Source organism: Phaenicophaeus curvirostris, chromosome 14, assembly GCF_032191515.1.
Source record: "Phaenicophaeus curvirostris isolate KB17595 chromosome 14, BPBGC_Pcur_1.0, whole genome shotgun sequence".
Lineage (NCBI taxonomy): Eukaryota > Metazoa > Chordata > Aves > Cuculiformes > Cuculidae > Phaenicophaeus > Phaenicophaeus curvirostris.
In genome coordinates, this window is record NC_091405.1 from 9,635,204 (window position 1) to 9,650,872 (window position 15,669).

At 41.2% G+C, this 15,669-nt stretch overlaps 1 protein-coding gene across 3 annotated transcripts; it reads right to left on the minus strand.

Moving 5' to 3' along the window:
• Positions 1–130: 130 nt before the first annotated feature.
• Positions 131–15,204, minus strand: WFDC1 (WAP four-disulfide core domain 1). Of its 3 annotated transcripts, none has more exons than XM_069868631.1 (8): positions 15,112–15,204; positions 14,509–14,659; positions 8,081–8,276; positions 7,405–7,488; positions 5,562–5,702; positions 4,342–4,383; positions 3,727–3,801; positions 131–2,817 (listed from the first exon to the last, which is right to left on the minus strand). In XM_069868631.1, exons 2-7 carry the CDS (start codon positions 14,653–14,655, stop codon positions 3,743–3,745), a joined length of 669 nt encoding a protein of 222 aa, XP_069724732.1. In that variant the 5' UTR covers positions 14,656–14,659; positions 15,112–15,204; the 3' UTR covers positions 131–2,817; positions 3,727–3,742. The 3 variants fall into 3 exon arrangements, with proteins under 3 accessions (XP_069724732.1, XP_069724731.1, XP_069724733.1); XM_069868630.1 differs by lacking the exon at positions 15,112–15,204 and adding an exon at positions 14,833–15,062; XM_069868632.1 differs by lacking the exon at positions 15,112–15,204 and having other exon boundaries at positions 3,737–3,801; positions 14,509–14,817.
• Positions 15,205–15,669: the final 465 nt, after the last annotated feature.

The following is a 15,669-nucleotide window of genomic DNA, read 5'->3' on the forward strand; positions in this document are numbered from 1 at the left end:
AAATGAAGTTTGTCTCCCTATGCCTCTGTTTTCTGAGCTTTGCCAACAACTAAAATTAGAAAAAAAAAATGCCTTTTTTTTTCATAATTGAAAGCCAAGCATATGTCAAGAACATACAACTGAAACTAGGCAGAGTTGAAAAATATACTGGTCACTTTTTATTGAGCACCAAAGTGGCAGAACCTGTACACATCCAAGCACCAGGAGCACAAAATGGGAAGGGTCTGCCTCAGGCTGCCACAGATCCTCAGCTGCTGTGAGGCAGAGCAGCTCCACTGGCACAGCTGGCAGTGCTTGAGGATCTGGAAGGCCATGAGCATGGGTAGCATACAGTGACACTTGTAAAGTTTATTATAGCACCAAACATGCTTTAAAGTGTACATGTAACATTAAAAACAACCTACATTAGTGATTTCCTACTGTGCTTCACAAGACTGTTGTTAAGGCATTTGTCTTTGGAGAGAAGACAAGCTGAGGACAACTTAATTGGTCTGTGCTTTTCTTTCATGTACGATGAATGTCGGCGTTAAAAACACAGCATTTAGACAAGTCCCTTCTGTGGCTTTTGATTCTGAGTTTGACAATTAATAATTTGAAAAGATTTAACTTGAAAAAAACCCAAGCATTATAGCACCATGAGGTAGGGTGTTGTTTTGATAACACCCAGTAAACAGTAATTCATTAGCAAATTATTCATTTGTCAATTTCCTCTTTTAAAAATTCCTTTTGCAAGTAGAAAATATTTTTGCCATTCCATTCAGTGAGGCAGTCAGGTATATGCTTTTGCAGCTACAAAAAAGCAGACACTGAAGTGAATGAATCCATTGAAATAAAGAGTATTTTTGGATGCTGTGCAAAGTTAGTCTGAGATCTGAAGCTTTAATCTTGCAAATTTGTTAATGCTCAGCACATTTTTTTCATCTAGGTCCTCACAGATTTTAGGCACCAAATGTTTTATTTAAAATAGAACAATTTGGAACTTACTTTTTGGGGATAAGTACTCACCACCAAAAGGCGTTGCTCATTTAATCAGAATTTGTTTTTTCTGCAAAAAGTAATGCTGAAAAAAGTTATCCCATTTCACTTTTGCACTAAGACTTCCATTATGAGCTGCCTAACTTTAAGTTGTCAAGTAATCTCTGTGTCTGGAACTCAGAGAATGGATATGGATGGACTCCTGTCTCTCAGCAGGAGTTAAGGTATCACTGTATGAACTTGTACAGGATGAAATTCTAGAAACAGATCTGTGTTGCATTTAATACCTAGAACTTGGGACAAAAACACAAAGAAGTGAATGGAGTGCAACAAATCAAGACATTTAGGAAAATATGGAGCCCTTCATCTGTTTCTTTACTCTGTAAAGCATCAAGGACTGTGCCTGTTATGACAGGAATCTGAAAAGCAGTTTGGCATCTTTCATCTCTCCAGCTGCAAATGTCATATGCAAAGTATCAAGTGTTTTATAGGCATTTTAGCTTCAGATTAAACCATTTGGTGAGCGGAAAAAAGAATTCCCATAGTTTGTGAGTGGAAGCAGGCACTCATATTAGTGAATTGGGTATTTATATATGGTGCTACTGCTTTGCATATTGAACTGCTAATTTTACACATGCAGATGGGGACACATGCTGAACAAGGGAGCAAACATGGATTTTTTTGCCCAGCAATTCTGGCGGATTTCTCAAAATGAAATGCAACTGTCCCTCTAGGACAGCCACAGAAAGGGAAAACATTCATAGAAAATGTGTTTTCTATTTTATAATGCTAAACAGCTAAAAGAAATTGTAAGAATCAAATACAAATAACCTGACCGTAAGGACTTACGGAAGTCAACATAAAGGTACATGACTTCTAAAGAGCAGTTTCCCATCTGCCAGAGAATCCTTTTAATCACACAAATTTATCCCACTTTTGCTTTTCTAATACGTGCAACAAATAATCTAGAGTTCAGCCCTCTATGCTGAGGTCTTGCAGGGACAAAAATGCAGATGTACGTTTTGTGAGTATTAATTGTGCTGGCTAAAAAAATCCCCAAACTTAAAAAGACTGGCATGCATGTATGCCTGATATCGCAGAGAGAAATCTCTTCCATCATTAGCTCTTGATCTGCGTCTCGCCAGACTGAGAAGCTAAAGGAAAGTAACCTAAAAATAACATTTACAAAACATGTTTTGCTTCTGGCAAAAAAAAAGAAATTGGTTCCTCAAATTCTTAAGATTTCAGATTCAGACTTGTAGATGGGTTATCAAACCTGGTGAGCCCTAGGAATAACGATCAGGAAAAGAAGAAACCTAGAGGTTTCTTTGAACTTTAAAGTTATTAAAAGGCTTATTTAAAGTAGTTTGACATAGGCAGGCACTGGATTTCATCCAGAGAACCCCTTTAGTCTTACAGTCTTGCCTATTTTAACGTAAAATTCTGACATCATCTCATTTTTATGATACTGAATTACGTTCGCGGTCATGAAATCTGAATCGGTCATATAACATGCACATAAAGGGCAGGCTCTGTTCCAGCAGTCTGATAATGGCATTGTGGCTTGTAGGGATGTGCTTGGAGGTATTTGCATTTCATTGGCAGAAAAGCAGCTCATAAATGGTGTGGTTTCTTTCAGGGGATGATGTTTCTCCTTGTACTGCTAGGCTTAAAATCTAGACTCATCCTCTCCCTTGAATAGCAAAGTCTTTTTATCACTTAAGGGCAGGGATCAGGGTAATGCTGGAGATGTGCTTGTGGAGATTTGGGACCAGAGTTCTTCCAAAAGAGAAAAATGTTGAGTAATGCATTCCTTGACAGCTGCTTAACAGAGTGGTCCAGCTGGGTGAAAATCAAACAAAAAAGAGGAATTAAAATATTTGTCCTTTCTAGAATGTTTGCACAGAACTTGTCCTTATGTAGCTGTGTAATCTTAACAGCCAGCCTGACGTAGGCACATAAAAAGACACACTGAACTGCTTTGTTTTCACAACTGCCAGCTAAGATCAAGTTAGTTTTAAAGCGAAGCTGAAAGTGTTGAGAAAACTATCTTGGGACAGAACCTTTGGAATAATAAATATTTTCATTCCTGCCTAATTTAAAGCCTGATAATATGATTGGAACTTTTTTTAGATGGCTTCGTTATAACCCAACACAAGTATGTTTACTCACATAAGTGGGTCACACTGTTCAGTGCAACTGTTCACACGCATAAAGTTACCCCACAAAATCACCCATGTGCCTAAGTATTTACAAGACTGATCTGTACTGAGTCAGTCCAGAGTAGAGAGCTTTTTCGCTTATCTTGCAGGAGCAGTTACATCTGCATTAGAAGAAGCTATTAAACAAAGCTTAAAGTCTTAAGATATAAAGTTTTGCAGCATCTCTTTTTCATCCTTAAAATTGCTTCATCCTCTTCAAAGAAATCAAGCGCATCTTATGAAATTAGAATAAAAAGCATGAGGGGAAGAGTAAAAGCTGGGAAAGATATTAATTTCTCCATGGACAATTTGCAGAGCTCAATCTCCAATGCCAAAGGTTCTCAGAATACTTATACAGCGCCATCTGTTTGTTAGCATAGGAGTTTCATGAAGTCTGAGTACGCACCCGTACATAGTTTTAAGGTGCTGTGCTTATACTGGCATTTTGATGAGAGGTAATTCCACCCTCAAACAAACATTTTTTTAAATAATTGCATGCTAAGCTCCAACTAGTTTCACCCATCTTTTCCTTTATTCACAGGACACTTACCCAGACTCACCTTTGATTATCCCAAATGCTTCTGCTGATTTTTCACATAGCCGACCACGTTGTTGGAATTGCTTCCTGTAAAACAAAGTTCAGCAAAGACAGATTTTAAGATAGTCTGTGGCAAATGTTTTCTCAAGATCCTCTAAGCAGTACAATTTTACTGGTCTCAAAATTTAGCAGTTCTCTGGGAGAGCTGTGTCAGCCTGCTGAACAGAGGAAAGGAAATCCTTTCATAGTTTTATCAGCAAAACTGGCCAAATTTGGCTGTTTGTAAATCTTTCATATCAAAGTTGTTGTCTAGTTATATCTGAATATAACTTCCAATCTGATCTGTTTCCCACTAGATCCAAGAGTTAGCAGAAACCAAGAGTTTTGAAGTCACGAAGCCCTGCCAGAAGGCTCCACCACTTAACAAACTGTGTCCCAGCTGGAGACACAGATTCTCAAGATTCACAGTCTGGGCATTAAGATAAGATCTTTTGACCAAGGCATAGGGGGTTGAGGCAATGAATCTCATTTTGCTTTTTCAAAACTTTATTTCATAAGCAGCAAAATCCTTGTAAGCAATGTAATAAATATAAAGCTTAACGATGGCAAACACTTCCAGCAGCTTACCAAAATATTCCTTGTAATACTTATGTCTCAGGTTGCGTCCATCTGAAAAAGAAGGTATGCAATGAGAACATATCCAGTCAGGCTTTGTCCTTTGTTTTAACTCCAGCCTTCTGTGTACATCACGAAGGAATAGATATGGAAATAATAACATCACAAACATCAAAGTAGATGATTTTTGTATGTGAAATAGTACAGGCTGCTATAAATCTCTTATGAAACTGTTTAGATTATTGAACTATGTGGACACAACTCAGTTTCCCTGAGAGTGGTGTAGTGCTGGCCAGTAGCATGTTCTGTTCTTTTCAGCAGCTATGAGTCAAGAAATCACAGACTTTCTCAAATGAAAGAAAGTTTGGGTAAAATTTCAGAGTGCTAGTAGTGTTTTACATAATTCAAGTTCTAGCTAGGTTTTTTCCATTTACCCTTTATATATTATTTAAGCTCTTTGAAATACCTCATGTCTAAGAGCTATACAGCTATACATTACATTAGCTACTGTGGGTGTTATTAAAGAAAAAGTCATAAAAGAATAAAAGAAATTATCAAAAAGCTCTGGAAAAAATATTAGTCTTTAATGGAAACAGTTCAGGAATCTGGTCTGATGCTTCCCCTGGCTGTCTCATGTCTGTACACTAAGATGATTTGTAGCACAGTGCAGACACATATACCCTACTATTCAAGAAAGTTACACATACCTAGACATGTTATGAGCTTTTCTGGAAAATAGCTTGGCCTGTATAAGTTCCCTTATTGGGCAAATGTGTCAGCAGAATAAAGGAAACAATGTTTTGAGTGCAGAAAGCAAAGTCAGAAGTCAAAACTGGAATTTGAAACTAATATTTCTTAGTTAAGCGTGTAGTAATATAGAAATATTTCTACTTTTTCTGTTGCACAACAATGGCACAAGCAGGTTATAACCTGCTCTGCTTACACAATCCCAGAGAACACTGGTGTACAGAGCAAACAAGAAGTGCTCCCCTGCTTTGGGTATTCCACATAGATCAGCCAAAATCAAGGGCATTAGAGACTTGAGATTGCCTCAAAGTGGGGACTGTCTCCCAGCCCAGCTGTCACATGTTCCCATGGGGCCTTGAGCTGGCCAAAAAACCCAGGAAGCCCATGAGAGCAGATCTCCTTCAAAGCCAGTTGAGTGTGCACTGCCCCTTGCTGATGTTTGCATGAGAGAATGAGAAATGAAGGGAGATTTCCAATCAACTGACCTGGATTTCCACGGAGCTTGATGCACTGGCCCCTATTAGGGATTCCTTCAGCTGTGTTACCTGGGTTGATGATGTGACATTCATAGCCTGTGGGGCAGTGCAGAGGCTCATCTCCATCCTCAGTGGTACTGCAGGCCTCCGCTGCAAAAGAAGGCTGCAGGTCACAAATCACAGCTTTAACACTCATGGGCAACCAAAATAGGACAACACGGCTGCCTTCTTCTGTATTTCCTCCCCAACAGGGTCTCAGGCTACTTCCCACACAAGGATACTAAGGAGCTAACACGTCCAAAGAAGCCTGACAGAGCAGATGATTCAGTTCACACCTCACAAAAAACCAACAAGGCCAGTCCAATATGGGAAGTGCCGGTTGGCCCAGTTACCTGTAGTGACACTATCCCCACAGCCTGTTGTGCAGGGTCTGTGCAAGGGCTGGAGAGCGGAGAAGACAGACCACCACTGCTCAGCCTGCTTGCACCGCTGGATGGTCCCTCCACATGGCTATTCCCTCCAAGCATCCATAAGTCTGTCCAAGCCAGGGCTTAGGGATGGGTGAGGAATCAGGGAAATGTGACCAGGAAGCCGACAGTTTGCTGCTTTGTTCTTTGCTCCCCACCCATTAAGTCAGTGGTTAATTTAAACATCAGATGTGACTCATTATGGAGTAAGGCAGTACCACTCCCTGTTGCAAACAGAGGCTTTAACCACCTTGACCCTGGATATCCAGTAAGTGTACAGCAGAATAAGAAAGTAAAGCAGGATTCAGAGTCAGCATTTGAGTCCATTAAATGTACAGATTATGCAGGGACACTCCACCCTTTCATTTGCCAGTATTTTAATTTCCTGGGTGTCTGCTGTAACTCTCATGCCATGACTGATGGTTCTTATTTCACTAATTACTCCCTAAACTGAGATGAAGGTGTTAAGAAAAGAATAAATAATATAGGCATGACAAGGATGGATGAGGAGGAAGCTATTTTATCCTATTTCTAGTTGTGCAACTCTGATAAGCTGGAACCAGAACTTTCTCTTGAAGAGCTAGGAGTTTCCATAACAGATGAGAATGAAGGTTCAGTGAGTCTGATACCATCGATTTAAGACCAAAGAGGGTAATTTATTGGCACTACCTGAGTCTGACTAAAGCTGATCAAAAACTGGACTAGCCTTTCCATGAAGAAATGAAGAACTTCAGCATACATTTACCTGGAAACGTCTCATGAAACAAAAATACTCTTCCTATCCTCCCACTCCCTCCTTGTTTCAATGTGAGGTATTGGAAAAAATTAATTCTAACACATTTCCCTCTGGAATTAACCTGAGAAGTCCAGCTTCATTAACAGTCCCCAAGCTTAGATGCTCCCAGGTCCATGTGAGCTTGACACAACTCTGCAGCAGTTTGCCAGAGCTCTTGTTTGAAGCAGCTTTCAGACCCAAGAGCCCCAGCCCCAGTTCAAGGCATTTGTGTTATGAGGCCACTATGGATTAAAAGATCTCATGATGCAAGTCCACCCACAGCCTTTCAGGAATCTGGCAGAAAATATATGTTTGCTGACAAAGCCATTTTCTAAAAAAAATGATTTATTTCTACTTATTTCATGAACTGATACAAATCCATTTTCATGTAATATTCCTAGTGCCCTGCTGGATAAGACATGCATAAAAAGCAACTGATTTACTCTACCAGAAACTAGTTCCCAGAACCACACAACGTTATTCCTATGGAAATTCCAGACTAATACCAGCAGCCCTAGCATTCTAACATCCCTGGCAAGCCCTGTGTATGATGAACATATTAATTAGTGCCTTTGTATAGTTGCAGAGAAGACAGTAAAACATACTGTACCTTGTAAGACCTCTTCTGGGCCATCCAAAAGCCACCCATTTCCTCCCAGCCAGCGGGGTTTTGGCTGAACCAACCAATCTAAAACTGTAAAAGACAGAAACAAGAAACCATACAGTCAAGGTGGAGTAGCCGTAGAGCGCACAGTTTTGGAAAAGTCACAATTTTCCTCTAACAGCCAATGACGAGGCTGACAGGGTACTGAAAGAGATACTTGAATTTCCAGCAAGATACTTATATTCAAGCTCTTGTTGTCCCAGTGGCGAGAGAGCCATGGGTGTTATCAAGGGCCACAAGAACCTGGCATCATAAAGGCAAAAGCAGCTGCTGCTTCCCATCCTTCATTCCCATGGCACAGATCAGATGAGATGGCCGGCTCGCTTCTGTGAGCACTAATTCATACTGGGATAACTTCTTTTCCAGAATATATAATCCCCGGAAAAGAACTGGACTCAAGTGATTTCTGCCATTTGTGCTGGTGGAAATTTCTCAGCATCAGCCAGCCTTAAATAATTTTTTGATTCAGCAGACATCCCAGAAATCAGAAGTCTGGAACTGAAGTTTTATCCTCAACTCACACTCAACCACGTCTCTCACCCAAGACCCAATGCGCATGGGGATGGCTACTATCATTTCTGCACACTTCTCTCTACCAGTTTGATTGCTGGAGCCACTCTACCTGGTGGTGGCTGCACGGACTCCAGACAGGCGTAGATGCATCCATTGTAGCAGCAGCGCTTGTGTCTTTCACATTCTGAATCGGACCGGCAGCTGGGCACCTCACAGGCTCGGTCAGGCAAAGTCTGGGGTGGTGGGGGGCAGCGGTCGTTCTTCTGGTAGTGGGAACTGTGAGAATGAAGAGGGTACTCATAATCCTTGCAAAGAAAAGAAAAGGAAACAAAGGTTTGGCATAAGGTGGATACCAAACATCTCATCAGTTGAAACAGAAAAGGGATTTTCAAAATGGTTTTCAAGTATTCATTAGAGAGGAGAATTAACCATTCAGATCCCTGAGCCCTGTCTTCAGCTCACTGAAGAAAGTGCTATATGATTACCTTAGCACATTGTTTTGGAAACACCAAACCACCAAATTATTGTGTGGAATTCATTTTGTAATTAAGATTGCTGTAATGACAATGAGGAGGGACAAAAAAAAATCCTTTAAAGACTTCAGGCATCCTCATGATGAGCATATCAAAACACTTTAACAGTAAAACTGTGGAATCGATGACACTATTGTTTTGAGGTTATGTCCCCAAATGGAACATGGAACTAATGTCCTAGGTAGCATCTGTCTCCTCAATAAGCTCCTTCTACCTTCATCATGTTCTTCTGGACCAGAACTTCTAGGGAATTCTTCCAAGCTTATCCACTGCGGCGTTCTGGGTTGTTAGGTTAGAGACCATTTCTAAAACATGAGATGATCTGGATGAGATCTTGTGGGTGATGTCAGTTTAATCCCAAAGAACATGAGGTTTTGTTTGACTACAGCAGAAAGGAGCCCAGCTGCTCATTGCATACCAAAAGGACAAGGCAGATTTAAAGTAGATTAACAGGCACAGGATTTTACCAGAAACATTTGTAAGTGGTAGCATTCAGATATTATTCATGCTGGCAGCGTTTTAGCAAGAAGCCAACTTCCTTCAGCAGAGAAGTGAATCACCCAAACCCACTCCTTTCTCACCTATGGCTAACCTACTCATCTGTGGGCTTGAGCTCAGCTCCCCAGAACAGCATTAAGTACTCAAAAAGGGCAATCAGTTCTCAGATGTAGTAGCAAACATTAATAAGCTCTAATCAAAGCAAAAGATGGATTCTGGATTTTCATAGCTAGTGAGAGGTATGAAGTGCGCACTGCAATGCACTTGCTGTCAGGCTGTTGAGTTTAAGGTTTCTAGATATACTTGGCCCAATCACTGTCATGTTACAACATCAGTGATGAACAACTGGAGCTGTTATTCCCAGAAACAATGTGGTGCAATTGCCCCGAGGGGGTCTCTAGGAAATTTCACCATCAGGCTATGGAGAAATTTGAGGTGAGATTAATATACCTCTTTATCTACACTCTGCCATGTCCCCAATGCTGAAACCTCCCAACAGCTTCTGTGGAGCATTTGTACCTTTGCAAAAGAGCATGTCCCCACATGTACTGTCCAAAAAAATCTCCTAGTAGAGGCCCCAGGAGGCCCATTGCCCTGAGGAGTGACCACTGGCCTGCATGGCCTCTGCTGCTATGTTTGACCAATCAGCAATCAGTTATCCGTAATAGTGAGAATAATATCATCTTCACTTCCTTGGAGAATTTGCAATGTAGAGAATGAAGGCAAACTCAAGGGACTCCGAAAGAAATAATGATGCACATTGTTTGTAGTATATTGGACGTGACAAATTTTACTTCCACATTTTACACAGGATGGAATCGTATTGATACGGTGGTGTTTTTACTCCAAAGCTGACTTCTGTTCGTTGAATGATGGCTAGGGGGAAACGGAGAGCAGTGAAATTTCTCCACTGCCTGGTTGCACAGTGTCAGCCGATGTAGAAGTACAGAGAAAGTCAGGATGATTAGAAGTTTTCATTTAAGTTACAAGAAGTATGCTAAAGAGAATCTATATCCTGGTTATATCCATAACTGGTTAAATAATGTGTGTGCATGTGTCTGTGTGTGAGAGACGGAGAACTCCTAAATATTTCCATAAATGACAGCCTCCAGCCCTATTCTCAGTATCAGCCTACGCTGTTCCCAATAGCAATAAACTATTTTCTTCCACCTTTTCCTTAGCTGTTTCCATTCACTGATCAAGAAACTGCTTAAAAACTCTTCTATGAGGTTGTTTTCCCATGTATTGATAGACTGTTTCAACCACAAAATAGGTTTGAAGAAATATATTTCCTAATTTTGATGATGTTTTCAATGTTAAATTGTAAAATAAGGTGTAAGATATCACATCATCCCATGTCTTAACAGCTGAAAACACTCCAGCTTTGAAATCACATGTTTTTGAATTGAAGATATTGCAAGTTCAACTTTTTTCTACTGCTGTTGGATTTTAAGTAGAGAAAAGGGGATTTGGGGATACAAGATAGCATTTAGCAGTAAATCTATGCAGTTTCAAACATTACCAAGTCATCTTGGTGGAGGGAGTGTTCATCCTAGAAAGTCATAGTTTACTATTTGAAAGGTCAGCTGCAGGCTGAAATGTGATGAAAATAATACTGGCAAATAATGGATAGATGAGAAAAAAACCCAAACCAACAACCAAAAAAAAAACCCCAACACCCAAGTAATTACTGCTGTTGCTTCAGGGATGACTCAGAAACCAAGAAGCCAAAACTGCAATGAACAGTTGGCTCAATGAATGAGATTTCCGTTTGGGAACAATACAATATTTTTAGCCAAATAACTTTGTACCTCATGACCTCCCTGCCCATTTTCTCTGTTCACTTATTGTTCTGAACCCCTTTCTTTCAAAACCTCATGGTCAAAAAAATATTTTTAACATTTCAGCTAATAAAACCACTGCCACTGCTTTATGTGTGCATAAACCATCCCAGTGGGAAATAGGATTCCCTCGTTCCCCAGACAGCCTGGTTAAGGATGTCTGCAGGTATTGGTTACAAGGTTTTTTTAAAAGCTCTCCCAAGATTCACAGTTTGGCCCTGAGCATAGCTCAGATGTATTATTTTTATAGATTTTGATAATAGTAAAATTTTTTTCCTTTAAGAATATTTTTCAATGCAGGAAAAAAATTGCTGTTCCCATGGATACTTAATAATCACTTTAATGACAGTATCTGCCTTAGAGGTATCCAGAAAAAAAGTAAGGGGAAAAGTTCAGAGTTCAGCTGAGGAACCCTGGAGGTCAGTAAAGATGACTAGGAAAAAACTACATGCAATCATTCACTCTTAACCCAGATGTTCAATACTAATTGTGGGATGCAGTCTGACTTCAAAAAATCCCAGATCTGTTCTTTTATTTGTTCCTGAAAAAGGACCCTGGGTTTGTGTCAAACTAAAAATTCTCTGCTAATTTATATTCTGTGTGGCTACCCCCGAGATCACACGTGAGTTTATTCCTAGCCTCTGGTCACCAGTTCTGCGCCTGCCAGGTATTTCCAAACACTAGCCATAAACCACCTTTTCTCTGCAACAATACACAGTCAGGAGGAATTTAGAGCCCTCCAATTCTCTTTATCCTGGATTAGCAGTTCTGGTATCTGCAGTACTGGAAGATTGTTGCAGAATTAGGGTAGGATCAGAGAAGATGCACAAAGTGTATTAGAGAACTGGAAAGCAGGGAATACAGAGCAAGACTTACATGTGTGCACGCAAGTTTCAAAGGGGAAGCTGAGGGCTGCTCTGCTTATATATTACCCTGAGGCACATGAGAGACAGAAATCGCATGGGAGGTGTGCCAGTCTGGAAGATGAAGAGGGTATCTCAGTGTTGATTTATGACAGCAAGCTGGAGGGTAAATGAATTGTTGGAAGAACATTACAACAGCTGTGAGGAATTCTTCATTTCTGGAAATCTTTAAAAGAAAGCTGGGTTTTTTTTCTAAAATGCTTGATGCAGTTGACACTGGAATAAAATCAGGACTGCCCTAGGTTTTCCCAGTAGGCATGTGGGAGTCTCAATAGTGAATTGAAGCTCACTGTCAGGTAGCTCCCTAGCTCTGCCCTAGAGAAGAGTCCACAGATTGTGTGGGGGCTGCAGAACACCAGCTGCAAATCACTAAACTTGACAAGTGTCCCACTGGCTGTAAAACACATAGATTTGCTAAAAGCTGGAAGCCCAGCTCCTCCATGTGACTGTCAGTTTTTTTGTCTCTACTCTTTCTCCCTTCTCCATTCCCACTTAACCCCTCCTTGTGAACTAACACCTTTCTTCAGATACCTTCACCAGAAACTCCTGGCAAGACCTCAAGCCAGCTCCTTATTGAAACACCTGCTTATCATTCTGTGGCCAGCAGTTTTGTGGATGCATTCCTCCTACTGTAGACTCATTTATTTTGGACTCAGACAACATAACTCTCAGTCAACTCCCTACCCCACCCTGCCTTTCCCTCCTAAAGATCTTGCTCATGTCGTGGGGATGCCACAGGGATGTCTCTGGCCCATCTCCTGTGTGGCTGCACGTTGCTGTGAGCACCTCCATCTGTTGCCCCTCAATCCAAGTGACTCACAAATCAGCTGTTCCACCCACAGCCTCTGATTTTTGAACTGCAGGGAACATACAGCGTTTGGTAGAAAAGAAAGCATCTCTCTCAGAAACAAGAGTGACTGCCAAAACAGATTCTTGGTGTCGGAGAGTGGACATGCTCCTCCTTGCAAAGCTTTTAGGAGAAGGAAAAAGAAAAGCTTTTTCCATTTTCCCTAGATAAGACGTTTCTGTCAATATGAAGAATGCTAGCTAAGCTTGCCAGATAAGCAGCACCTGGATTCATGGCTGCCAGAAAAAAAAACAGTCCTTTGAAGAACTGCAGCTTGAAAGAAGAGGACATATCCTCAGGGGAGCAGGCTCTGTGTCTCTACAGAGCACATTATCTGAGGATTAACATGTAAATTCCTGTTTGACTCCTGTCCTATCTCTCTGGGTCTTTGACTTCATAGCTCCTATTGAATTTGAGCTTTGCATTGAAATATGACATAAGAACATACTAGTAAATACACTTTCCAGGGATTGGTTTTGCAGGGAATCCAGCTCTACATGTCACCATTTTCCAATTAAATTTCAAACCAGATGATGTCCTGTCCGAAGGGAGGCTACAGTGAAGAAAATGTCTTGTGAAATACTGGGGTACCTTTCAAACAGTAGCACAATGTTTTCTGTAAAATGTCAAGGAGACAAGAGCATCATATTTCAGTTCATTCAGCATGGGCAAAAGACATGTCTCGTGCTTCTGAGTCAGTGATTGCACAGACCAAATGTAGCTGTCCCCAAATGTCACTCTAGATGTAAGGGGCAAAAAAGCATCCTTTTTAATTTAAAAGTTTTTATATGTGGCTGCAGAAAACAGATGGAGGAATCCCCATGTCACACCAAGGATCTATTTATGCACATGCAGAGGCTGGAAGAGGCAATCAAACCCAAGCATAAGAAAACAGACTGGCTGAGGCTTCCACCTAGGTGATTCAAGGGGCAGAAGCCTTGGGTCAGTATGGCTTCTAAGTAGACTTCAGTGGAGTAAGTCAAAATTTCAAATCCAACCTTTTTCTAAACAGCATGTTCTGAAAGTCAAGTTACCAAATTATTTTGCTTTTTTTTTTTTAATTTATCAATTCCCTTCATAGCCATTTTTAGAAGTTTTTTGGCTCAGACACACCAGAACAAGATCCAGCACCATTATCTTCTCCGCTTAGGGTAACTTGTTGCTGCTTCAGTTTAATTTCCAGCATTACTGCTCTAAGCACTGTTGCAGATTTGGAAACGGTGGTTGCATTCAGTACCACATGCAAGTCTACCAAAATCAGGCAGGGACAGATGGTGCAGAGGGGACCTCTGCTCCCACTGAACATGCCAAGCAAGACATGGCCATGAGAATGGATTTCCCTGATTGGCTCCTCACACCTGTTAAGGTGGTTGGCACGTTACTCTGACACTGTGGATCTGGGGGTGTCTCTACTCCAGTGATTTACAAAACTCTAGGCAATTTTACTATCCCTCTAGTACACATCATCAATGGGAACTGGAGACATTAACCCTAAGTTACCCCAAAAGGCAGTGGAGGAACTGGGCAGGGAATCCTATCCCTGCTCTAAGCAATAAATCACATTATCTTCTTTTCATTAAATCTATCCCAGACATGCAGGTTTTGCATTCCCCTTCTCCCCATTCATACTTTCCTTGCTGCCCTATGAAGTCTCTAGGAAAAGCAGTGACCAATGTCTTCTTACCATTCCAAGCGTGCTTTACAAGTTTCCCATTGCAGCAGCTAGGTGGCAAAAGTTTCATACAGCCTGGGAAACTTAATTGGATCGTTTTATAAAGAGACAGCCTGTGGATTCAAATAGTTATTCTAAAATGTTACACACACGTAAAGAAAACTCCCTTTTCATGGTGAGCATACCCAGCTCCCCCAAAATCACCCCACCGCAGTTTACTCACATCGTATTTCTCTGTCATTTTCAGATGTAGAGAACGCTTCCACAGATTCCTTGCACAGCCCAAATCTGGCAGCAAAATTAAGACACACAAGGCTGCAGTGAAGATCTTTTTACAGAAATGTATCTCTGTCAGCACCCTGGAATCCATTTTCCTAAGGAGAGATCAAGTAAGAAGCCTGGCTTTTGGGATCCAGACGATTCAGAGTCTTGGCAAAGAGGGATGGAGATGGGGAGGGAGGGAAAACGAGGACTGATTGCTGGTGAGAGCCGCTTTTCACTGCGCAGCTTCTGGGAAAGGAAAGAGAGGAAAAAAAAAAACCCAAACCAAGGAGCTCGCAAGCAGAAGCCAGGAGCTGCTGTTGAACTTCTTTGCTCAAAGTTAGATCAGGTTCTCGGCTCACATGTTCGGACAAAGCACATGCTCTCCTTGAATGATAGATGGGAAGACTATTTGGAAAGATTATTTTTAGACCTTTGTTCCTAACATCTGGCATCCTTAGAGAGCCCCATTCAAAGCCATAGCGTGGGATCAGATGACAGCTGCCGCAGGGGGAAATAAAGGTCTTGGAGGGGTGGGCTCGGCAGCTTCTAGCAAACAGCTCACCCAAACTTTCCAGGCTACTTGGCTCTCCCTTTGTGTACTTCCCACTGTGCCCTGAGCGGTGTTTTTGGATCTTCTTTTGACAAAGTGATAACTTCACATGAAGATTGCTTGAAGGAAATGATTTAAAGATATAATAAACAAGCAGGAGCTTTAATTAAACAGAGTTGACATTAGCTTTCTGTAAATAATTTCAAAGAAGGGGAAGACAATGTGGCCACTGGGGGGGAAAAATCCATATGCATGGGTGGAGAAAAGGGAAGGAAGGTGGTTTAGAAATTATATGACCAAATGGAAAAAAGCAAGGAAGAGGAAGTGAGTCAGGCTGTGCCTGACAGTGTAAGAAACGGAGAGACTGGACGTGGTGTTTTAGATACCTACAAGGATATTCAGGCACCCAAGTACCTGAAGGACAATAATGGACTAATGAAATTAGGCTGAAAGCATCCCAGCATCCTGCCTGGGGCAGAGGCAGAGGCAAGTGCCAAAGAAAAAGCATGAGAACAGGGCAACTGTTACAATACATGCATATAGATACATATATACTTAGGTATACATATG